At 37.0% G+C, this 24,674-nt stretch overlaps 1 protein-coding gene across 10 annotated transcripts in view; it reads right to left on the reverse strand.

Moving 5' to 3' along the window:
- Nucleotides 1-24,674, reverse strand: part of BPTF (bromodomain PHD finger transcription factor) — a 193,338-nt gene that overhangs the window by 31,877 nt on the left and 136,787 nt on the right. For 5 of the 10 annotated variants that reach the window (XM_021000980.2, XM_078155881.1, XM_078155880.1 and 2 more), the window contains 6 exons: nucleotides 22,742-22,903; nucleotides 22,398-22,549; nucleotides 21,156-21,264; nucleotides 4,221-4,444; nucleotides 2,137-2,356; nucleotides 1,021-1,940 (listed from right to left, as the gene is read on the reverse strand). In XM_021000980.2, coding sequence (XP_020856639.1) covers nucleotides 1,021-1,940; nucleotides 2,137-2,356; nucleotides 4,221-4,444; nucleotides 21,156-21,264; nucleotides 22,398-22,549; nucleotides 22,742-22,903 — 1,787 coding nt within the window. Of the gene's footprint in view, nucleotides 1-1,020; nucleotides 1,941-2,136; nucleotides 2,357-4,220; nucleotides 4,445-21,140; nucleotides 21,265-22,397; nucleotides 22,550-22,741; nucleotides 22,904-24,674 lie in introns of all 10 variants that reach the window. The other 5 variants (XM_021000977.2, XM_021000976.2, XM_078155879.1 and 2 more) reach the window with 2 other exon arrangements.

The raw sequence follows: 24,674 nt of genomic DNA on the forward strand, positions 1-24,674 counted from the left end.
CAACTGTAAAAGACCTTAGAACTCAGACTGAATGCAAAGCCTATTTAGGCTCCAGAAGACAATGTTATACCCTCAGTAGGGAGGAAGTAGACTAGAGGTCTACTACTAATGGAATAATGCAAACATTTATCGTCTATGGTTGGTAGAACTGTTTTATTTTTGTTACAAGGGAGAGTTCTATGATGGTGGTGGAGTTTTTGGGAAATAAGAGTGATATAAAAACAAGTATCAATAAAATATTTTTTAAGAATATGACTAAAAAAAAAAGAATATGACTAAAAATCTAAGTAACATTAACTTCCTTATGGTTGGGATACACGCTTCAGTAAGACAAATTCAAACTATCTCAAAATGAAATGAGATTGGATGTGGACTTGTTTCTAGGTACCTAAGTAGCTAGGTGGTACACTAGATAAGAGTGTTGCACCTGGAGTCAGAAAGACCTGAGTTGAAATCCTACTTCGGATACTAACTAGCTGTATGGCATCAAGCAAGTCACTTAACCTCTGTCTACCTCAGTTTCCTTGTCTGTAAAATGGGTTAATAATAGCATCTACTTCTTAGGGTTGTTGTGAGAATAAAATATTTGTAAAGAACTTTAAAAACCGTAAAGTGCTACCTAAATGCTATTATTATCATACTTCTATCTCTTAAAACCAAAATTCAACCTTAAAGTTCTTTATTAATACTAATCAACTAAAAGTTACAAATATTGTGCAAGTCTCTTCTTTATAATCATCCATCTTCTTGATCTCTTAAAAACGAAGCAATCACTTCCCAATTACACTGAATGCATGTGTCTGGGCACGGTTGCAAATAGTAACAGGCATTTGTTCACTATTTTTAGGCACCTCAGGAGCTCACCCAAGGTTAAAGCATTTTGTTATTCAAAGTGTTATAGGAAAAGTTGACACCAATAAATTTCACACGTTTAATCTCATGAATAAAATATTACAGAATTATAATTCATGTTACTGTTTCTTTTTAAAATAAAAAACAAGCAAACACTTGTGACTCTACCTGTTTTTGGATGATTTCACTTTGATTAGAAGCTTGGAGGGTGTGTTCACGTTTAATTTCTATCTGCTGCTGTTTCTTCTTTTGCTGTTGTTCCCTGAGTTGTTGAACCCTTTGTAATTGTTCTTGTACGCTGGCTGCTTGCACAGTGACCACATTCTGGATCTGGTGAGCCTGTACAGGGCTGGTTTGCTGAATCTGAATAGGTAACTGAAGTTTGATTTGCCCAGGAACAACACCCTGCTGAGCCTGTATCTGAGCCACGACGTGTGACTGAATCTGAGAGAGAACCTGAACTTGCTGTTGTAGCTGAGGCACAGTAATGACTTGTGTCTGCGGCTGCTGGATCTGGAGCTGAGGACGGGACGGGGAGGTTACAGTAACTTGATTCAAAGTTTGTGTTGTTGGGAGAGTTTGTATGGAAGATTGGAGCTGGGGCTGCGATGGCTGTTGTACTTGGGACTGAATCTGAATCGACGTATGTGGCTGAATTTGAACTGGTTGTGAAGCTGTTGTCTGCACCAAGGCTTGACACACAGTGGGTCCGTTGGATGAAGCTGGTGGAAGCACTCGAGCCTGCGGTGGGCTCTGGACTCGAACCGGAGACTGTCCTTGGACCTGGCTTTGAGACTGACATTGTATTGTGACTGCAGTCTTGTCTGAATGTGTTGGGACGGGCTGTGCTTCAGAAGTGACGGGGGACAAAGCCGATGCTTGGGTTTGGACTTGAGCGTGAGTCTGGGCCTCGGGCTGGGCTTGTGGCTGGGGCTGAGCTTGGCTCGGGGACTGGGGCTGGGGCTGAGCTGGAGGCTGAACAGTAGGAGGTGGGGCTTGTGGCTGACTCTGACCTGATTGCTGAGCTGATGGCAGGGTTTGGATGGGCTGAGCCTGAGTCTGTGTGGTTTGTTTCTGCTCACTTGTAGCTGTGAAAAATAAACCAAGCATTCTCATTATTCTAGACCATAAACCGACAGACATTAACTTTAAAAAGATATTTCCAAGGTAGAGAACTCTCTCTTTTGGTTTCTAACAGCTATCTTAGAAACTTTTTTTTTTTTTACTTAGCTTGATAACGTGCAAGTAGAAATTTTAAACATTTTGGATAAGCCTAAATCCTACCTGACGTTGAGGTGGAAACTGTTGTTGTAGTGCTGGCCGCTGCAGCTGTCGTAGGTAAAGGGGTGAAAAGAAATCGCTGAATGGTACCATTTGGCATTGCAGCTTGCATTAATTGTTGGCCTGGCCCTGGAATCACTGTTACCCCTTGAGGAATCAGCTGCAGTTGTCCAGTAGTTTGCCCCTGTCCTTGAATTACAACAGTCAAACCCTGACTGCCACCCTATGGAAAAAAAAGCCACCATATAAATGCACATTGCTCAAAGAACAGGCTTACATACACATTGCTCACTTAGATTAACGATATTTTTGGTTAGCAGAAATACAAATTGAGGGTACAGGGGTAGTTGCTGTGGGTACTGGTTAGGAACTTTAAGAGGAAAGCAGGATGAACACAAAATGCTTAAAACTACCCCTCACACCTCTACATATATTTAAAAAAAGTGTTCATACTGGAAGAGCTCAAACTAAGATATGTTATCATATGGTTCAGATTATAGACACAGAATTCAAAAACCCAAATCCACAAAGAAGGTAAATGTACTATCTCCAGGAAGTATTTAATAATGACTATATATCAAGGAGCATGGACTAAATAACTTCATATCATAACCATCTATTTATCCTAAAATTTAGTAATTCTACAACTGCACCTCATTTTACATAGCAGAAAAATTGAAAAAGAAGCAAAAAGGGCTACACACAATATAGATAATTAAATCTATAGATCTTACTTGTAGGAGAGCCAACCAAGCTCTCATTCGGAATCAATTTAGAGGAATTTCACATACAGTTTTTATTAAATTTTCTTAGGTTTTCAAGACCATGATAAATTATAACCTACAAAAGCATCGTGAAAAGTAGATATTCTGATAGCAACAGAAAGTGGCAGCTGACAACAAGAGAAGCAAAAAAACTACAAAAAGTAGACATAAGAAACTAAAAATCACAGAAGCTTTGGGGACATTTAATGTAGGGACAAACAGCCCAGCCCTATGCACCTCACTAGCACATCACTATTTCAGCAGAGCACAACACTAATAATGACCCAGTATCACTAAGAAAGTGTTCATGTTTAAGCAGATGGCAAAGTGTGCAATGCATTTCAGAAAATTTTATCCCAGAGACATCATGAGACATTACTGCTTCAACTCAACCATCTTCTGTCACAGTATATGGCTACTACTACCAAAACTTCTACCCTGGGGCTTTATCTTCTTTACTGAAGAGAGCTTACTTTATCCACCCAGCCTTGGGGAGTAGAGAGCCAATATTCTTCCCTTTGAGAAGTCCTGGACAAGCCATCACTCCTTTCTAGGTGTTGTTTTCCCCTCCATAAGAATGTAAAATCATTGAAGGCAGGGACCAACTCTCTTTTGTTTTATCATACCTAGCAGCACTTAGCATTGTTAATAAATATCTCTTCAATCATTATATAAAGTGATGAAAGATCACTAAAATTTAGCTAAAATGTATACATTTTGGAATGTTTAGAACACATGCAGAAAAGTCTATTCTGATGACAAAATTTTGGTGTACCTTTCAAATTAATTATCTGAAGAAACAAACAACTCTATTATTTCTATTCTAGAACTAAAAGAATCAAGAAGTTGTGGGGGGAGGGAATGACTTTTTTGAGGGATGTTCCACAAACATTTATTTAGCTTCTACATACAAAATTCCTTGGTCTTAAGGGATATACTGTTGCTGTTATCTTCATCAGCATTTTAACTGTTATACTGTGTTATGCTACTACTGCTGCTGCAGTTACTACTACTATTACTACTACTACTACTACTACTACTACTACTACTACTACTACTACTACTATAACATGTAGTGCAATTCTGTCTATACCACTCTGAGGTCCACAAAGTCCACACACACCTCTCCCCCTCAGACCTGTGTGGCAGACAAGGCAAACCCTATTTATTTTTTGCTACTCTACAAATGAGTAGAGAAGGGTGTGGTGGTGCAATAAGCACACAACCTGAAGCCAAGAGCCACTGGGCCCTAATGGTATTCTCTAGAGCAGTAACATACAAGGTTACATTTAAAGATTTCAAAAAGTAGTTGACATTATTTACCTGGCCTTGTGTTAACTGGGTGAGCTGAGCCATTGTAAGTTTCACTTGTCCTTGCTGTGGCCGAGGAGGCTGTGGGGTGGAGGATGGAGGCTGTATATGTGGTACAGGTGCTCCTGATGTTACTACCTTTTGTCCAGAGCTTGAAGATGCTGCACTAGGACTAGACACTGCAGTGGAAACAGGCTGCCCCCTGATGATCTGAGTTACTACCTGTTGAGTCTGACCTGTAAAAACAACACAACATTAAGGTTGCTAGAAATACACTCTGAGCATTTTGTTGTTGTTGTTGAGAGACAGTACGACAAAGATTATTATATAGTCATTTCAATCTTCAAGTAAGACTAATATATATTATTCACTACGTAATGCAAATAGTGACTCAACTGGATTCCACCATGCCAACTTCCCACTTAACTACCTAATCTATTTATAGTCTCTCTCCCCAGCAATTACTGTGTCCAACCAGTGTCTAAATATCTAGGAGTGAGGAGACGTTCTCCATGGGTACTATTAAGCCAATCTGGACACATTTTCCATCTAACTTTCTTATGGTATCCGAGGCTCCCAATTCTTATTTTTCTTAAAAAACAAACAAAACAACAAAAAAACCCAAACCTTTTTACTGACCTTGTTTGTTTTATATTCTACCTTCACATTCCTCCTTTCCCAGTTAACCATCCTTTCTAACAAAGAGTAAGACAAAAAAGCAGTTCCACAAAACTAATCAATATATCAAATGTACCTGAAATTCCATCTGCCATTAGGTCATCCACTTAGGCCCTTTTGCCATGTACCCTGCCATTAACACTGCCGTGATGCTTCAGAACCAGCAATGGTACTGGGGAGTGGACCTCCAGAATTCCTACTCTATGGTTCAAATCTCTCCAGTGGGTGTAAACTTGCATGACTTCAGACCAGAGTAGATTATGCTTCCTCTCCCATTCAGATGTCCAGTCATTTCCCCTACCTCTCTTTCTACCATTTACTCTGGAAACAGTCATCAACCAGTAACAACACTTTTGGAAAGTGAGCATGAGCTAACTGATAGATCAGATCACCATCTGTAACACTCCAGACCAAGACTCTATATACACTGTCTTCTCACATAAGAATGCCTCTGCTTCTCAAGGGCAGATCGCCTCACTTTTTGTATTAATCTTTTCAGTGGCTGACACCCAGGCAGTGCTTAAACGCTTTCATATATGATGTTCCTCTAACATTCCACATCCACAAACCCAAATTTCTGTGAAGGGGGCTGACTTTCCCAACTTTTTTCTGAAGCGGTTGTTCATTATTAAGGCACACAGTTTCTATTTTTTTGTTCTTTTCTTTTACATTGTTACAGTAATTGTGTACATGGTTTTACTGGTTCTGCTCATGAGTCTTCCTGTGCTTCTCTGAATCCTTCATATATTATTTCTTGTGGTGCAGCTACTTTGCTGCATTCATGTGCCACAATTTGTTTCCTATTCCTCAATCAATGGGCAATTAATTTATTTCTAGTTCTTCACTATCACAAAAAGGGACACTATCAATATGTGGGTGTATATGGGACTTTCATTTCTATCACTGACCTTCTTGGGATTTAGGCTTAATAATGAGATCTCTAGATAAAAGTATTGGGCCATTTTAACAACTCTTCTTTTAAAGCAAAATTTCAAATTGCTTTCTAGACTGGATGGACCAATTCACAAGTATACCAATAGTAATACCAGTGTGCCTGTCTTTCCACAGCCTTTCCAACTTTAATTATTTTCATCTTTGGTCTTTTCTGTCACATCCCCATTTCTATCTCTATATCCACTTCTAGAATAGAAGCAAGAGATCAAATAGAAGCATGCCATTCAAAAAGTCTGGATTTAAAACACTTCATCTGTACTTTGTTGCTATTATTTAGTCATTTTCAATTATATCTGACTCTTGTTGACCCCATTTGGAGTTTTCTTGGCAAAGATACTGGAGTGGTTTGCCATTTCCTTCTCCAGCTCATTTTATAGATAAGGAAACTGAAGTGAACAGGGTTAAGTAACTTGCCCAGGGTCACATAACTAGTGTCTGAGGCCAAATTTGAACTCAGTTCTTCCTGAGTCTAGGTCTGCCATTCTGTCCACTGTGCCACCTAGCTGCCTGTTCAGTTGTATTTAATACAGAACAAATCTGTGACTTCAAACCACAAGCATTTATTAACTACCCAGAGTGTGCCAGTGCATCAGGGATACAAAGGCTAAAGTGAAAGTGACCTCAAGGAACTTACATTCTCCTGGCGGAGACAATACCTATATAAATAAGTATATACTACACACACACACTCTCTCTCTCTCATACACACGGTAATTTTTTTGGAGGGGCAAGGACACTAGCTACTTGTAAGAATCTGGAAAAGTTTCACACAGCAAGTTCTTAATAAATGATTATTGATTGATTGATGTTAGAAAATGGTGCTTGATTAGAGTTTTGAAGGGAATAACTTGAGATGAAGTGGGGAACTCATTTCAGGCATAGGGCAGAATCAGGTGAAGGCATGAACATGGGAGATGGAAGGTCCTATGTGGAAAATGGCAAGAAGGTCAGTTTGGCTAGACTACTGAATACAAGAGAGGGAATAATATTTAAGTCTGAAAAAGTAAGTTGTGGCCACATTATGAAAGGTTTTAAAAACTGAAAAGAGAAACTTATCTTAGTGTCACTGGAATTTACTGAATAACATGGTCAGACTTACATACTTTAGGAAAAGCATTTTGGCAACAGAATAGTAATGGGAGATATCATATGGGTACTTCCTTCAATGGTAAAGACTACAAAGTCTTCTAATAACAACTATAATTAACATTCATAATCTTTGTAGTTTGTAAAGTGATTATCTCAAGTCAACCCAGTAAATAGTACATTGGAAGCTAAAACTTTTTAAGGTTAACTGACTTACTTATGATGACAGAGCTACTAAGTAGTTTGTTTTTATTTATGAATTTGACAAAAATCAACATTTTCCTAAAGCATTCTACTTCCTCCTCCCCAAGAAAAACAACTCAGAAGAGAAATGCCTATGAAATCATGACCCTTCTCCAAATATACAAGTTGGTTTTATTCATTGCGTAGATTTCAAATTTAACACATAGTATTTCCAAGACTGCTACGCTTACCTTTGTTCCCTTCTGAACTTCCTTGTGCTAGCTTATTTTTTCTAACGATGCACTGGTGGTCTTTTCCTTTTTGGGATCATCGATACTAACCTAACAACCCTGACTCCTACCATTGATGAAAAAAAAAGCCCTCTCTTGTCAAATAAGTAGCCACCATGCAAAACAAATTCACACATTGGCCTTGTACCGTTCTGCATCTATCAGTCCATTATCTCTTGGCTGAGAGATGAGAAGTCAAGACTGATCATCAGTTTTTCATGTTTCTTTCCCTTTACAATGTTGTACCCATTATATAAATTGTTCTCCTGGCTTTGTTCAATTCACTCTTCATCTGTTCAGACAAATACTCCTAGGCTTCTCTATATCTGTCCTCTTTGTCATTTCTTATGGAGCAAGAATATTCAATTATATTCATACACTATAATTTGTCCACCCATTCCCCAAAAGATAGGCACTCACTTGGTTTCTAATTCTTTGCTAAAACAAAAATGCTGTAATATTTTTGTACATATAAATACTTTTCCTTTCTTTGATATCTTTATGTTTAGTAATGATATTGGCAGGTCAAGTGGTATAAACAGTTTAATGATTTGAGTACTGCTTTTCAGAATGGCTGAATTAATTCAAAGTTCTACCAACAGTGCATTAGTGTGCCTGTTCTTTCACATGTCCCCTACACTTGTCACTTTTCTTTTTTATCACCTTTGCCAATCAGACAGATGTGAGGCAGACACTCAGATTTGTTTGAATTTGCATTGTGTTTACTATTAGTAATATGGAACATTTTTTCATGATTACTGAAAGCTTGCCCTTCATCTTTGGAGAATTACCAGTTCATATTCTCTCATCTTTTTATCTACAGGGGACTAACACTCTGGTTCTTTCTTATTAGTATCAATTTCTTCCATATCTTGGGTATAAGACCTTTTTTAGGGAAAGTTAACCAAAAATTCTTTAATTAACTCCTCTCCTTTTTAAAATTTATTTTATTTTTAATCTATGGAATAAAATAAGCACTTTCATAACATAGTATAATAAAAAAAAGATTGCACATAACACTTCAAATTTATCATATACAACTTGCTATTCCTTTTAAATATATAACTTTGTTATATAAATTTCTTTTATTTTCTTTTTTTTCCCCCTCCCCATCCCTCCTCCCAGCCTGGCCCTACAGATTACTACCACTAGTCACAAATATATATCTATCTATATCTATATCTATCTATAGATAGATAGATATAGATATAGATATATGCATACATATATAAACAAAGTTATTCTATACCTACTTCTATTTATCAGTTCTTTCTCTGGCTACAGATAGCATCTTTCTTCATATGTCTTTTAATGACTCAGTCACTCAAAGTCATTCTTAAAACAATATTGCTCTAACTGTATGCAATGTTCTCTTGGCTCTGCTCACTTTGCTCTTCAAGGCCTGATTTCATCTCTGCAACATCTCTCAAATATTCCCCCTTCTCTCCTCTGACACCGTCACCATTCTAGTGCAGACCTTCATTACCACATCTTGATTACCAAATAGCCTGTTGGTAGGTCTGCCTACCGCAAGTCTCTCCCCCTTCCAATTCATCTTCCACTAAAGTGATTTTCTTAAAGTGCAGGTCTGATCATGTTTACTTGGCCCCTCCCCCGCAATAAACTCCAGTGGCTGCTCTGTTTGGCATTCAAAGCCCTTCATAACCTACATTTCCAGTCTTCTTACACCTAACTCCCTAATACACAGTGTTTGATGCAGTGACACTTGTCTCTTGGCTGTTCCACAAACAAGACACTCCATCTCCTGGCACTAGGTATTTTCACTGGCTGTCTCCCATGACCTCTCCTTCCACTTTAAGAACTCCTAGGCTTCCTTTAAATCCCAAGTAAAAATCCTATCTTCTACAGGAAGCCTTCTCTCAACCCTTTTAATTTCAGTGGCCTCCCTCAGCTAATTATTGCCTTGTATAAAAATCCTGCATAAAATCCCTAGCCTTGTACAGCATTTGTTTGCATCTTGTCTCCCCCATTAAATTGTAAGCTTCTTGCTGGCAAGGACTGTCTTTTGTCTCTCTGTGTATTCCCAGCACTTAACAAAATGCCTAGTACATAGCAGGTGATTAGTGTTTACCGACTGACTGAAATAGTGGGGAATTCTCGAGTTTCTCAAACATTATCCTAGTGTGTTCAACGGCTTCCGGAGCGTGTGTATCTAATCTCTTCTACTGAACTGCTTTTCTATTATTTTTTTCTGTTGTTGCTGTGCAGTCGTCTCTGACTCTTTGTGACCCCATATGGGGTTTTCTTGGCAAAAATACTAGAGTAGTTTGCCATTTCCTTCTCCAGTTCATTTGACAAATGAGGAAACTGAGACAAACAGAGTTAAGTGACTTACCCAGGAGCACACTACTATTAAGTGTCTGAAGCCCCATTTGAACTCAGTCTTCCTGACTCCTAGCTGTCACCTAGCTGCTCCTTTCCTATTTTTAAACTAATATTTTGAAGTAATAATTTAAACTAGCACTTTTTGTTCTCATGATTACTGCTTTGTAATATAGTTTGAGATATAGTAGTACTGTTAAGTCCCCTTAATTCCCAAATTTTAAAGTGGGACTCTACCCTTGAGAGAGGAGAAACCTCTTAGTCTTCTATATGAACATCATAATTTTTCTAGTCCTATATAGTAACCTCCTTGGCAGTTTGAATGGCATGGCACTGAATGTGTAAATTAATTTGGGTATTATTTTCATTTTTATTGTATTAGCACGGTCCAACCAAGAGCAAACACCATATCTCTAATTACTTATGTCATTTTAACAGTGTTTTGCAGTTGTATTCATACAGTTCCTGTGTGTGTCTTGGAAGCTTGATTCCCAAATACTGTATACATTTTACAGATAAAGTGAATGAAATTTCTTTTTCTCTTCCTGTTGGTTTTGCTGGTAATATACGGAAAAGCTGATTTTTTTTTTGGGAGGGGGGAACGAGTATTATATATCCTGCTGTTTTACTCAATTGCTGTTTCAGTTAATTTTTTATTATTTTCTCTAGGGTTCCCTAAGTAAACATTCGCATCATCCGCAAACATTGGAAATTCTGTTAACTCTCTGCCTTTGCATAGTTCCTAAATTTCTTTTTGTTTTCTTAAGGCTATAGCTAGCATTTCTAGAGTCATGTTAAGTAACTTGCTTTACCCATACGCTTACTGCAAAGGTCTCTAGTATTTTTCCATTACAAATAATGCTAACTTGTGGTTTTAGCGAAATCTATTCACCATATTAATGGACAATCTATATAATCTTCTGATTTAAAAAATTTTATTTTCAACACATACAGGTATTGTACTTTGTCAAAATGTTTTTTTCTCTATATATTCACATGATTTTTATGGTTTTTATTTGTCTTAGAACAACATTTCCTTGTTGTGCAAAAATATTTATCTACTACTAGAATTAGTTCTGTAAATTTTGATAGAACTGACTTGCAAATCTACTTGGTCCTGGTTTCTTTTCACTTTTAGAGGTCTTTTATGGTTTGTTTGATTTCTTTTCCAAGACTGGGTTAAGTTCTCTCTTTCTCTGTTATCCTAAATATTTTATACATTGATAAACATTTATTTTCATTTCTTATCAGCATGTGCATATAATTTTATAAAATTTTGGAATAATTTCCATTATTTGTTCTTTATTATGAACTTTTTTCATTTTAAATAATAGCAATTTGGATTTCCTTGCTTAAAAAACAGATTAATGGGGCAGCTAGGTGGTGCCAGCCTTGGAATCAGGAGGACCCAAGTTCTAATTCAGCCTTAGACACTTGACACCAGCTGTGTGACCCTGGGAAAAAATATATTAACTAACAATTTATAAATTTCATTAACTAAGAAAATCCCAGGCCCTAGTATTTTAAAATCAATTTGGCTTTTATTTTTTCTTTGATTTTTTAAAGAATGTCTATTTTGTGGGAATAGACATTTAGAGTTATAAATTCCTTTGCCTTTTCCCTACTCCTGGACTACTCTGGTTGGATCCCAAGGGTTTTGTTATGTGGTCGCACTGATGTTATTTAATGACATTACGTTGTTTCTATGATTTGTTCTTTAACTCATCGTGTTTTAGGATTACTCAGTTTCCATTCAAATTTCAAAGGCCCTTTGCTGGTTCAAATTTTTATTGTTCAGTGGTCAGGAAAAATATTTTTAATATTTCTCCCTTTCTGTGTTTATGAGGTTTTTATGCCCTACTACATGGTCAGATTTTGTAGATGTACTGTGAACAACTGAGAAATATGTATATTTCATTTAGCAATTACCAAAGAGTGTCATTTCTAACTTTTCTAAAATTCTATCAGGTCTCTAATTTGCTTCTGATTAGATCAAAGTCTAAAAAAGGCAAATCAAGGTCACCTTATTATAGCTTTGCTGTCTATTTCTTCCTGTTACTTGATTATTTCTCCCTTTCAGTACTTAAGTATTATAGCACTTTGGTACATATATGTATTTGTAATATTTCATAATCTATGATGCCTTTAAGCATAATGCAATTTCCCTATTTATGTCTCTTAAGGAAATCTGTTTTTACTCTTTGCTTCTCTGAGATAATGGCTTCCTTTGCTTTTTAAATTTTGCCTGAGGCATAATAAATTCTGCTCCAGCCTCTTATTTTAATAGTGAATCTTTATGTTTCAAGTTTATTTCTTGTAAACAAAACATTATCAGATTCTCCTTTCTAATACACTGCTCTCTTCCTCTGCTTTTTAGGTGAGTTTATCACCTTCATGATTAATTATGACTGCTAGTTGTGTGTTCCCTTCCCCTCCCCCATCATAAAACTCTTACATGTTTTCCACTTTTCCTCCTACCTTTTACATGGTCTGTTTTTAATCCTCCTCTTTTATCAAAGCTAAACCCTGATCTGATCATTTACTTTCTGTTTTAATCTCCCTGTTTATGACCAACCCTAAATCGAAGGTTGATTTGCTTGTAACTATCGCCCCCAATATACTTTCTCTCTTATACCACCCCCTTCTCTTTCTGCTGACTGTTTCCTTCTAGTTTAAGGTATTTCTAAACCAACGTGTGTGTGTGTGTGTGTGTGTGTGTGTGTGTGTGTGTAATTCTCCTTACCTGATTCAGCAAAGAGTGAGATTATAAGACGCCTGCTCCCCTGCCCATTCTTCCATGTTTGTCTACTTTTTCTCAGGCACCCCATTTATTATTATTAATTTTTTTTTTTTTGGCGAGGCAACTGGGGTTAAGTGACTTGCCTAGGGTCACACAGCTAGTGTCAAGTATCTGAGGTCACATTTGAACTCAAGTCCTTCTGACTCCAGGGCTGGTTCTCCATTCACTGCACCACCTAGCTGGCCCCTAGGAACCCCATTTATATTAAATGGAAAATTTCTCCCCCTCCTTTCTCATTTTTTCCTTTTTCTTTCCTTTCTTAAAACCACAAAATAGAACAAAACCACACACAAGCCCTCTGATGATGTTATTTAACTTCTGTGACCCTTGAAAATAATAGGACTTCAAAGAGACACTTTTTCTGTTTTCTCTCATTAGAATGGAAGCATTTCCTCATTTAACCCCTTGTAATTGCCAAATGTATTTACTACCTAAGTTTCTTTTGAACTTTATGTTTACAGTTCAGAATTGTACTTTTCATCAAGAATGCTTTAAAGACCTGTTTCACTAAAGGTCTATCTCCACCCCCACCCCCCAACAGAATTATATTGAATTTTGCAAGTAAGTGATTCTTGGCTGTAAAACTTTCATCTTTGTGGAATGTTGTATTTCAAGATGTTTTTCTCCTTTATTATGCTTGCTACAAAGTGCTGGACAATACAATCTGTGATTCTTTTGCACTTGGAACTGCAAGTTCCATGGGGCAGCTAGGTGGTGCAGTGTATACAGCATCGGCCCTGAAGTCAGGAGGACCTCAGTTCAAATCTGGCCTCAGACCAAACACTTGACACTTAATAGCTGTGTGACCCTGGGCAAGTCATTTAGCCCCAGTTGCCTTAAAAACAAAACAAAACAAAACAAAAAAAAAACCACCACCACCACCACCCAACGGCAAGTTCTGGATTTTGGCTATGAAACTCCTGGGTGTTTTCAGTTTGATTCTTTTTTTTTTCAAGAGGTAATTCGTAGATTCTATTTTCGATTTTTCCTCTACTTCTTATAAATTGGAGAAGTTTTCTTTTGTGATTTCTTGAAATATCACATCCAAGTTTTATTTTTTTTTGTCACGGTTTCAAATAATACAATGGTTCTTAAATGCTCTCTTCTTGATGTGGTGGATTTCTAGGTCACTTGCTTTTGATGGTAGATATCTGACATTTTCTATTATTTTTTGAATGTTTTGACTTTGTTCTAAGATTGCTTTCTGTCCCACAGTCACTGAGTTCTGTTTTCTCCATTCTATTTTTCAGTATATACTTCTTGAGTAAAGTTTTTCTACCTCCTAAGTTATTTACTCTTTCAGTTCTCTCCCAGCCCCAAACTCTAATCTCATGCTTTATCTCTTGATTCATTTCTCCAAGCTGCTTTTATACTTTTATAGTCCTTGTGGCCAAGTCATTTGTTTCTATCTGAGATTCTGCTTTTAATTGCTGAATTATTTTCTTTTCTAGGTATACCTCTTGGGCTCATCTTAACTCAAAGTTTCCTTCACTGTATTTAGTGTTTAATCATTTTTAGCCTCAGATCTTGGATAAGGATTTTTGTTTTGGGGACCGTTACTTCTGGTAACCCACCATCAGATGGGTTGAGAAGCCCTTATTTGATCCTTTCCCCTCTGCAGTCTGGATGCTGCTGCTTATCTGCATGGGCTAGTAATTAGGCCCCAACCTATGCTCCAATTCCTGGATTGTCTCAAATCTCCTAGTGACCATTTAGAGATAATGGCCTTGGACAGTCTGTCTTCTTGTTGTATGATCCCTAATCAAGTTGATTTTATCCCTTTCTGTGGTTCTCAGAGGGGCAAGTAGAATGCTGGAGATCACAATGATTATTGGTCTCTTGCACAACTTTCCTGGCATTGGTTCTTAGTTGCTGAGTTAGCCTTGCCTCCTATTGTGGTTCTCAACACTCTGACAGGTGGATAGTTGGGCTCTGTCTTCCTGTGTGGTGACCCAGGGGTACATTTTGGCTGCTTGTCACCCATTACTGGGTCTTGCTGGCTTTCGACTTTCCTTTAGAGCACAAACTAAGTTCAGGTCCATATATGAAAGCTTGTTCCAGATGCTCTGGTGCAATCACCCTATTTCAGGCTCGATGTTTGCTTTGCCTGAGCTTGTGATGCCTTTCCTGGCACCACTCCTCTACTGCCAGCGTCAACTTATGGCTGCCTTTTGGGGCACTTCAGGACAGGAGAGAGGACCTTATTTTAACTTGTTTCTTTTCTGTGGTTACCAATGTAACACTCAGACTCTCTATCCATTATCCCATACATTATCAATCAATAAACATTTATTCAGTGCCTACTATGTGCCTGGCCCTAGGCTAAGTGCTGGGGATACAAATATAAATGAAAACAAACAGTCCTTGCCCTGGAAGAGTTTACAATCTAATGGGGAATTACAATACACAAAAGGAAGCTGAAAGATGAGGGGAAGAGACACCAATGCAGGGAGGATGGAGAGTTTGGAAGAAGTCCAAAAACAGCACAAGTAACACAAAAGGGGAAGAAAAACTATGCTGAGCCCCCTCTCAAAACTGAGGCTCTGAAGCTCATGTTCCTGCCCTCCAGTCAAAGAAGCAGAGAGTATTGATGAGCTGGTCACAGTATCACTGGCCCATCTACTCTTCCCACCTCTACTTCCCAGCTAACATCTTTTATACCACTTCACTGTAAAAGTAGTATATGCATGTCATCAATGGTACTTAGCTCTCTTCTGTTTTCTTTGGCTGTCTCCATTCCTGGAATGCTCTCCCTCTTCAACTCCACCCACTGACCTCCCTGAATTCCTTTTTAAGTACCAACTAAAATCCCACCTTCTACAGGAAGCCTTCCCTTTCCAGTGCTTTCCTTCTGTTAATTATTTCCTACTGATCCTGTATCCTTTGATATATGTATCTGTTTGTATGTTGTTTTCTCCATTAGATCGCATGTTCCTTGAGGTCATGGACTGCCTTCTGCTTCTTTTTAGCACAGTGTCTGGCAAGTTAAAGGCATTTTATAAATGTTTATTGATTGATTTTCTGTAGCATGCTTACGTCCATGCACTGCCTTTTTGGTCACTGACAATTTTAATTTCTAGATTACGCGATTCTCAGCCTATTAAGAATTACCAGGAGAATACTGGAGTTACATTTCTAAAATATATAGAGAACTGAGTCAAATTTATAAGAATACAAGTCATCCCCCAATTGATAAATGGTCAAAGGTTATGAATAGGCAGTTTTCAGAGGAAGAAATTAAAGCTATCTACAGTCATATGAAAAAATGCTCTAAATCACTATTGATTAGAGAAATGCAAATCAAAATGATCACACCTAGATTGGCTAACATGACAAAATAGGAAAGTGATAAATGTTGGAGAACATGTGGGAAAATTGGAACACTAATGCATTGTTGGTGGAATCATGAACTGATCCAGCCATTCTGGAGAGCAATTTAGAACTCGGCCCAAAGGACTATAAAAATTTGCATACCCTTTGACCCCAGCAATAGTACTTCTAGGTCTGTATCCCAAAGAGATCATAAAAATGGAAAAATGACACACATGTACAAAAATATTTATAGCAGCTCTTTTTGTGGTGGCAAAGAAATGAAATTGAGGGGATGCCCATCAACTGGGGAATGGCTGAACAAATTGTGATAAAAGAATATAATGGAATACTATTATGTTATAAGAAATGATGAGCAAGGGGCAGCTAAGTGGCGCAGTGGATAGGGCACCGGTGCTGGAGTCAGGAGGACCTGAGTTCAAATCCGGCCTCAGACACTTGATACTTAACTAGCTGTGTGACCCTGGGGAAGTCACTTAACCCCAATTGCCTCACCAAAAAAACAAAACAAAACAAAAAAAAGAAATGATGAGCAAGAGGACTTCAGAAAAATCTGGAAAAGACTTATATGAACTGATGTTGAGTGAAATGAGCAGAACCAGGAGAATATTGTACACATAGCCACACTGTGCAATGACTGACTTTGATAGACCTAGCCCTTCTCAGCAATGCAAGGATCTAAGACCTCCCAAAGTCTCATGATAGAAAATGCTATCCACATCCAGAAAAAGAGCCATGGAGTCTGAATGTAGATGGAAGCATACTATTTGCTCTCCTTTTCTTTTGTTGTTTTGTTTTTTTTTCTTCTTTCTCATGGTTCCTCCCTTTAGTTCTAATGCTTCTGTACATCATGACTAATGTGAAAATATGCTTAATATGAATGTATAAGTACAGCCTATATCAGATTACATGCTGTCTTGGGGAGGGGGGAGGAGAGTGAGGGAGAGAAAATTTAAAACTCAAAATCTTATGGAAGTGAATGTTGAAAACTAAAAATAAATAAATAACTTATTGGGGAAAAAAGAAAGAATACTGGAGTTAAAAGGATGGGGCTCTGAATCAGGAAGCAGCTTGGTATCTTTGAAAGAGCAGTGAAATTTCCCAAACAATCCAGACACTATCATCGTCTTTTAAATTCTGAGCCTAAAGTTACCCTACAACTGCCTGTCACCATCTGGACAATAGGCATTCTCCATCCAATTGGTCCTGTGTGTGTTAGGTTCTACCTTTCAAGTGGTGAAGGATTTCACTGAGGAAGCCTTTTAACATTCTTGGGCTTGATGCAATCATGACTATGTCATTTGCAAATGGGAACATTTGAAAGACCTTACCAGCTAAAGGAAATCCACTTTCCATGTGGAATCTGTTCAGAACATGACAATGGTGAACATCTTTGGTGAATATTTGTCTTCCTGTTTTATGTTTTGCTTGACATGGAGTAGCAGGGGATCAATGAACAAAACTTTGGGCTTGCACCTATCAAGGCATCTTATATTAATATATGCATGGGGGATATTTCTTGCTGGAAGAGACCCTTTAAGGTTGAATTTTGCTGTAATGAGTCAAACAGTACAAAAAGAAACCAACAGATACAGCAGGATATTGTATTTTCTATTCCTTTCAAGTCAATTGTATGGTTGTAAAAAAGACCTGCTCTAGAAAAACTGTGAATATTTCTTCTCATGTTTTTATCAAAATCAGGAAGATCTAAGCTTTGAATGTAACTTTGTACACTTACAAGCTACATGACCTTACAAGCTATGTCATTTGAACTCCTGTCAGCTTTAATATCCTCATTTATAAAACAGAAATAATAATAGCACCTACCTCACACAAGTTATGAGCATCAAATGAAGTAATATATGTTAAGTGATTTGCAAACCTTAATGAGTGTTATGTAAATGTTAGTCATTACTATGGTTTTTTTTTTCATTTTGGCCTGATACTCTCAAAATCTTTTAGGTATGAGCAAGTTGCTACAAAGGTCCTTTTCATCATTTCTGGGGTAAATGACAAAGTATGTGATTTTTCCCCATTCTCTCTCCTCATCTGGGTATCCTTCTCCTTCATAAGGTAGTTTGAAAATCAGTCTGGATCTCAATGAGGTCCTAAGGGTCCAGAAGGAACAGGCTATAGGCAGCCCTTCCCTTTCCATGCCCCAACCGCTTCCCAGTTCTTACTAGGTGCTGAATTATCCTTCCCTGGTAGATGCTGTCACAACCTGACTCTACCCCACACCCAAGCCTTTGCCAACATCCCACTCCCGCTTGAGGTAACCCAGAACTCTGCTTCACTGCAACTCCTGGGCCTACCTCACACTTCTTAATAATCACTGGTTGTTCACAATACTTTGATGATATAAAATTAGAATCCTTTCAGTAATATGTTGAACAGTGGGCCTTACCATTTGTCCCACTGCTGTGCCTTCTAAGCCACCGGGCACTGCCATATGCCCTGCAGCTGAATCTTTCTACATCTCCTCCAATTAGTATATAAAGGCAGAAACTGCCTTATTTTTTTATTTATATTTTCAGCTTTTTGAACACTGCTTGGCACAATAGCAAATGTGCTTACATGCCATCCCCTCTTTTAGATATCCTGAAAATCAGTCTCTCAATGCTTTAAGAACTATGTTTCCCTCAGGATGAACTTCTTTTATGTGTACCTGGTCTAGTCCACCTACAATTTCTGATTCCATTTCAGATGCTCTCTCCTCACTGTTAGAATGTAAGCTACCTAAGAGGTCAGATTGTATCTTTCTTTATATTTATATAACTAGCAGTTAACAGTACCTACAATAGTGCATGTTTAATAAATACTTGTTGAAAGATAAGATCACATAGTAATAGGGTACTGAGGTAATAATAATCTACTAAACAGGGTAATTCTGCTACCATAAAGATGAAAAGTGTTCATGATACAGAACTAATCCATTTTTCATTTATTTCAACTCCTCCTTACAGTTTTATCTACATTCTTACAATGATCTCATTTAATTGGGTCTCATACCAGGCTTTTTATAGATTTATTTTCCCTTGCATCATCCTTTGCTGATCTGCCAGATGATACTGCTTATACTCTTCCATCTATTATAATCTATTCCTCAGATATACTAATATATAGTATATACTAATATTTTGCAAGTAATTTTATATTCTAAACCCATGTTTCCTTTTAATTTCCAAGTCTTGCTTGTTCGATGATTTTGCAAGTCAAGTTGTGTGCTCTTTTGGTCTCTTTGTAGTAGTGATTATTTTATGTCAGTAAACTTTTATAGGAAATGGTTATAACTGGTTTCAATGGCTTTTCTTTTTAATTCAGTACCCATGTTTTCATCATCAATGTCAGGTTGCAGTTGTAATTACATGTATCATCTTTTCATCTTTACTCTTTCTTTTATCTGGGTGATGATAACTTGCAATATAACAAGCGTATGATATGAGCACATACAGACACTTGATTCAGAAATGAAGTGTTAACCAACTGTTTCCTGTTTATTATTATTATATAGCCAATTTCATCATTATGTGATGTTTGGTGTTGAAACTTCATGTGTGTAAAGCCTCAAACCTTTGACTTCTTTCCTAATTCCAAACCATCTTTTTCAACATATTTCTCACGGTCCTCTCTTGTGACCTTTGCTTTAAAGTTACCAACTATCACTGTATATGTATATCTGGTTTGGAGCATCCTGTCAAGTTAACAGAATTTCTCTACCTCTTTATCCTCTTCACCAGATCACAGAATCATATTTCTAACATTGGAAGGGACTGGCCAGAAGAACCTAGGAGTTACCCTTCTACCTAGTGGCAACTTCCTTATGTTTTCTGGTTTTAGATACAGCAAAAATGTCATATTGTTATGTTTCAGTTCCTTCAGTTATATATCAGTTTGCTGGCCAATGGCTCTCATTTAAAGTACCAACAGTTAAATTAATACATATAGATGATTTAAGAACCATGAACCCCTCCTGGCCTTTTTCCTGCCACTTACTCTGCCAACATCACTTTGAAAAGGCTACACAGCTTTTTTGCATCATTTTGCCTTTTTCTGTATTTCATGAGTTTCCATGACTTATTTACTTATTACCCAGTGGTCAATGAACTGATAACAAAACTCTCTGTACTGCCCTAATCTGACCCTCATATCACAGATACAGTTATAGAGGGCTTTAGAGACCAAAGATTGGAGGTGATGCAATCTGAACCACCCCCACCCCACCCATTTTATAGATGAGGGAATGGAGGCCCAGACACTCAGGTTAAATGACTTGCCCAAGGTGATATAAGGCAGTGAAAGACAATCTGTCACTGAGAATGTACATGAATTGAAGTCTTTCTAGTTTAGTAAAACCTGCCACAGCATGACCTTTGCTAGCACAGCTTTCAAGAATCAAGGGTGGCCAATGACAACTACAGAGTAAAGAATGCTAGAGAGGTGGTGAACCAGTGCTAGAGAACAGGGTATACATTTGTAGACATGGCCAATAGTGTTGCTTTGTTTTGTTTGACTGTACTTATTTGTTACAAGGGAGGGCCCTATCCCAGGAGATGGGAAGGGGAAGCACTGGGAAATGAGAAATGATAATATAAAAACGGAAAAGAGCAAATATACAACATTTAAAAAGAAAAAAAAGAGAGGACAGCAAAAATAAAACAACAATAAAAATAATCTAGATTCAGTGCCCATGCTTCCATAACAAAATAAAGCACTGGAACAGGACTGTTGTAGAGGCCTCAGGAATAGCTGACTAAACAGATGATTTGACTTTTACAATCAGTTCACACAAACTTTAAGGTTTAGACAGAATTAAATTTAGCCAGGGTGAGATATACTAGATTAACTAAATTTAACTGGAGATTTCTTCTAGTTCTCTTGCTATTTTAGCAAACATGAGTTCAATAGGAATAGCTGCTCAGTATCCTTTCACATACCACTGTTGCCCCGTTCTTTCACTTTAGCTAGAAGAGATGGCAAGCAGGTAATTTTTTTCCAGCATTATAGTAAATTCTGAAACTATTTTATATTTGTAGATAGTTTATAAATCTTTTAATTCATTACAATTTACAAATTACTAATTATCATTTAACAGTACTTCACTCAATATCAAAATTTTGAAATTTAATAATCCAGCTTTTTTTTGAAGATCACAGTAGAAGCACTTAATAGAGAAATATTAATTCTAACTTGTAATTTTCTATTATGGAGAATGATCAGTAGTACAGAATATGACGGACTTCATATACTTAAAAATAAAAATGAACCTACTGGCTGGAAGAATACCTTGCTGTACCATCAGAGGTGTTCGAATAATTGTCTTTCCTAGGGTTGATTGTTGGAGTGGTGTTCTAATCACTGTCATACCAGGACGGATCTGAGTCCCTGTGATTACCTATCAATGACACAAAGGGGACATGAATTCAAATGTTTTTCAAGACTCAGGTATGTTGATTTTTGAACTCAAGATCTTCTAAGTATACTATGCTTGGTAAAATGTGAGAAACCTCTGGAGAAATGTCAGATGTCCCCAGATATTACATTAATTCTTATTGAATGCATTTGAATAATGTTTATATTTTTGAAACACACAAAAAAAGAACCCCCACAAATTTTTTTACTCTTCTTCTTGATAATGTGTTTGATTCTGTTGAGGATAATCACAAATTTCCCAATTAAAACTATTTCATCTAAAGTTCTTTTGCCACCAAGACACACAATAGTCTAAAAGAAAGTTACAAGACCCAATGAAGGCCCTGCTCAAAACTATCCTTAGCTTCGGTACTCTGGAAAAGCAGTATGTGGCTCCCGTTTTTCCTCTGAGCAAATTACAGCTACTACTTGAAGGAGTAAGAGACTAAATTAAGAAATCAGATGTTCCTTTACAGTATGAAAGAAGAAACTACAGAACGAATTAATTCAGTTTTGTAGTTAGGTTGAGAGAATGTTCAGACAAATCTCCTTGATTAGCCTTCCTGATAGTTATTAGTGTCACAAAACATGATGCATCTGATATATATGTGTGTATATATATATATATGTGTGTGTGTGTGTGTGTGTGTGTGTATATATGCACACACACATCTATATGTATACATCAACTGCTTAATGAAATGTAGACATAATGTTGTGGGTTTTAATTTAAATGTTTATTTTTCAAATTCTTACTTGCCCACAGTATATTTTAAGCACAGATGATCCAGTGCAAATTTGTGAGGCTAAAATAAAAGGAAAATTTTCTTTTAAAAATTCCTTATTTAACACTTACTATTCAGAGGAACATACTTACTGATACTAAATGAAAGTCCATCTGGTCAATGGCTAGTGTTTAACTGTTTAATGATTAATGTCTCACATTTTAGAAATCTAACAAATAGAAGAACAGATTTTTCAGAACAAGGATTTTTCATAGATTAAGTAGTAATAGGTAAGGGAAAATGAGAGCCTGGGTTAGGCTACTCTGAAAAACCCAACCCACTGTGCTTGACCACATTTCACAATGAGGTAACCTCAGAAAAGAAGTCTTACCTGTGAGTTACTTGTGGTACCTACAGTGCCTGGGGTGTTTGGTCTAATAGTGACTGTAGCTGTTCTTGGTTGGAATGAAGTAAAGGTTTGCTGACTTGCACCTGTACTTGATGGAATGATACCCAGGACTTTCTGTTGAACCTGAACAACACCTTGAAAAAAATTAAGAATCCATTAACAATGCACTGGTGCTGCTAGGTTTCTCTGGAATAATTACAAATTGGGAAGGTTACAGTGGGATACACAGACTATGAGACCCAACGACACAGAACAGAGGGAAGAAAATAAAGGCAAAACTATTTTACAAACACGAATTAAAGGTCTTCATGACTCTTCTTCCTTACCTCCTTGTGTTGTTGGCACATTTACAGCAACAATCTTGCTATTTGCAGGAAGCGGTAGTTTGGTAATTACTTTTCCTGCCATAGTAACTGGACTGCCTGTAATTTGGAACGTCTGACCTGTGCTGGCAATGGTTGTAGCAGATGTAGCAGCTGTGCTGGTGGCTATTAGGGTATAAGACATTCAATAAGTTTTAGATTTAAGACAACCAGCAATATAGTCACTTCTAGGAAGAAGTTCCAAGGCATAAAATGATGTATTTATATACTTACAAGAAACTCCTACCCTTTCATTTTTTAAAATATACCTTCTATTTCAATTTTAAATTTCATCTATTTAAATATTCCTTCTACTAAAGTAAGTCTAGGATTTCAAAGGTTATGCCAGTCAAGCATAAACTTTAGTAGATCCCACCAAGAGAGAAAAGCCCAATTATGAATGTCCCTGCCTTTAAGTACCAGGTCTACTAAATCTGGAGAAGCTCATCCCTAGTGATAATTAAAAAAGCAAACTAATGAAACTGATAAAATATGGTATGGGTTTTGAAAATATCCTTTTATCATTCAGGACTCAGGGCCATTTTTCTTACAGATTTTGGTTAACTAAAAGTCTGTCTCCTAATTAATATTAACCTTTCCTGACCAAAATCTAACTCATGAAATAAGGGAAGATGGTTTGACATTCCTCAGATAGAAGCCAAAGTAATTTATTTATTTCTTAGCCCTGCTAGTTAACTGCTGAAAGAACAATTTCCCTGACACCAAGTCTTCTTGGTTATCTTAGTGACATGTAAATATTCTCCCTTTATCAGCCTATTTGTGAAACCTCTAAATGTAGTTTAATCTGTAACCTTAGTTTATCTACAAAGTTTGTTTGATGAGGTTTGCTTCCTTAGGGGACACATGAGATTATAACTCCATTTCACAAAGTTTATCCAACTTTTATGACATTGAAGGAAGTATGGAATTACAGATCTATCTTCTCTTTAACTTTTAGGGCCTAAAAGGCGTACGAGATTGCAATATGTAAAAGAATTATTTCTCTATCCCTCTGACATGATTTTGCCTATAAGAGGGCTTGTGAAACTCCTAATAAGGGTTTAGGTTATCTCTGAGGCCTGAACCTATGCTAGAACATTATAATAAAATGTAGGTTTTTACCTCTATAATTTCTGTGTTGTGGTAAATACATTTGACAGCAGTTACTGACCACATGAACTTAAAGAGGAAATATTTCTCCCATAACAAATACAAGGCTCCAAATCCCACCCGGCTTCTTTTATTATTGCAATGGGGGTAACAGGAAAAGCTTGCTAAAGATCATACTTTTTAGACAGTTTACAAACATTAATTCAGTTGGTGGTATTCTCAATTTGTAATATTGTCTAACAATGAAAAAACTCACATTCTACTAGAGAAACCAAATCACATTAGTAACAACATTCTCACCATATATAATATGATTAGAAGCTACAAAAAGTTGCAATTAAATGAAAAGATCTTCTCCTAAGAGAAGAGATTAAAATAAATCATATAGGTGTTTTCATCATATGACCAAAGAAACAAAAAACATTATTTCTTAAGAAACTCAGTCATCTCACTCTGCATCTACAATGTTCATGACTGCAAATGACCAGTCACTATGAAGATTACTGCAACTTACATACCAACATCTGTGCTGAGGATAAAATGTCAGAGAAGTTCTAAGAAGAACCTGACAAGCTCCTTCCAATTAAGTCAACACAAAATTCAATACTCAGCAACCACACTTTGAAAAAGGGTAAAGAGGATGCTGGTGAAAATATGTTGGAAAATATGGTTCAGACTAAGAAATGTGAATGGCCAAAACCTTGCATACTTCTTGGAAGTGTGCTCTCACACTCTCTCTACACACACACACACACACACACACGCTTTCTGAATATTCTTTTAAAAA

This window comes from Phascolarctos cinereus, unplaced genomic scaffold (assembly GCF_003287225.1).
Source record: "Phascolarctos cinereus isolate Bilbo 61053 unplaced genomic scaffold, phaCin_HiC Scaffold_5;HRSCAF=322, whole genome shotgun sequence".
NCBI classification, from domain to species: Eukaryota; Metazoa; Chordata; class Mammalia; order Diprotodontia; family Phascolarctidae; genus Phascolarctos; species Phascolarctos cinereus.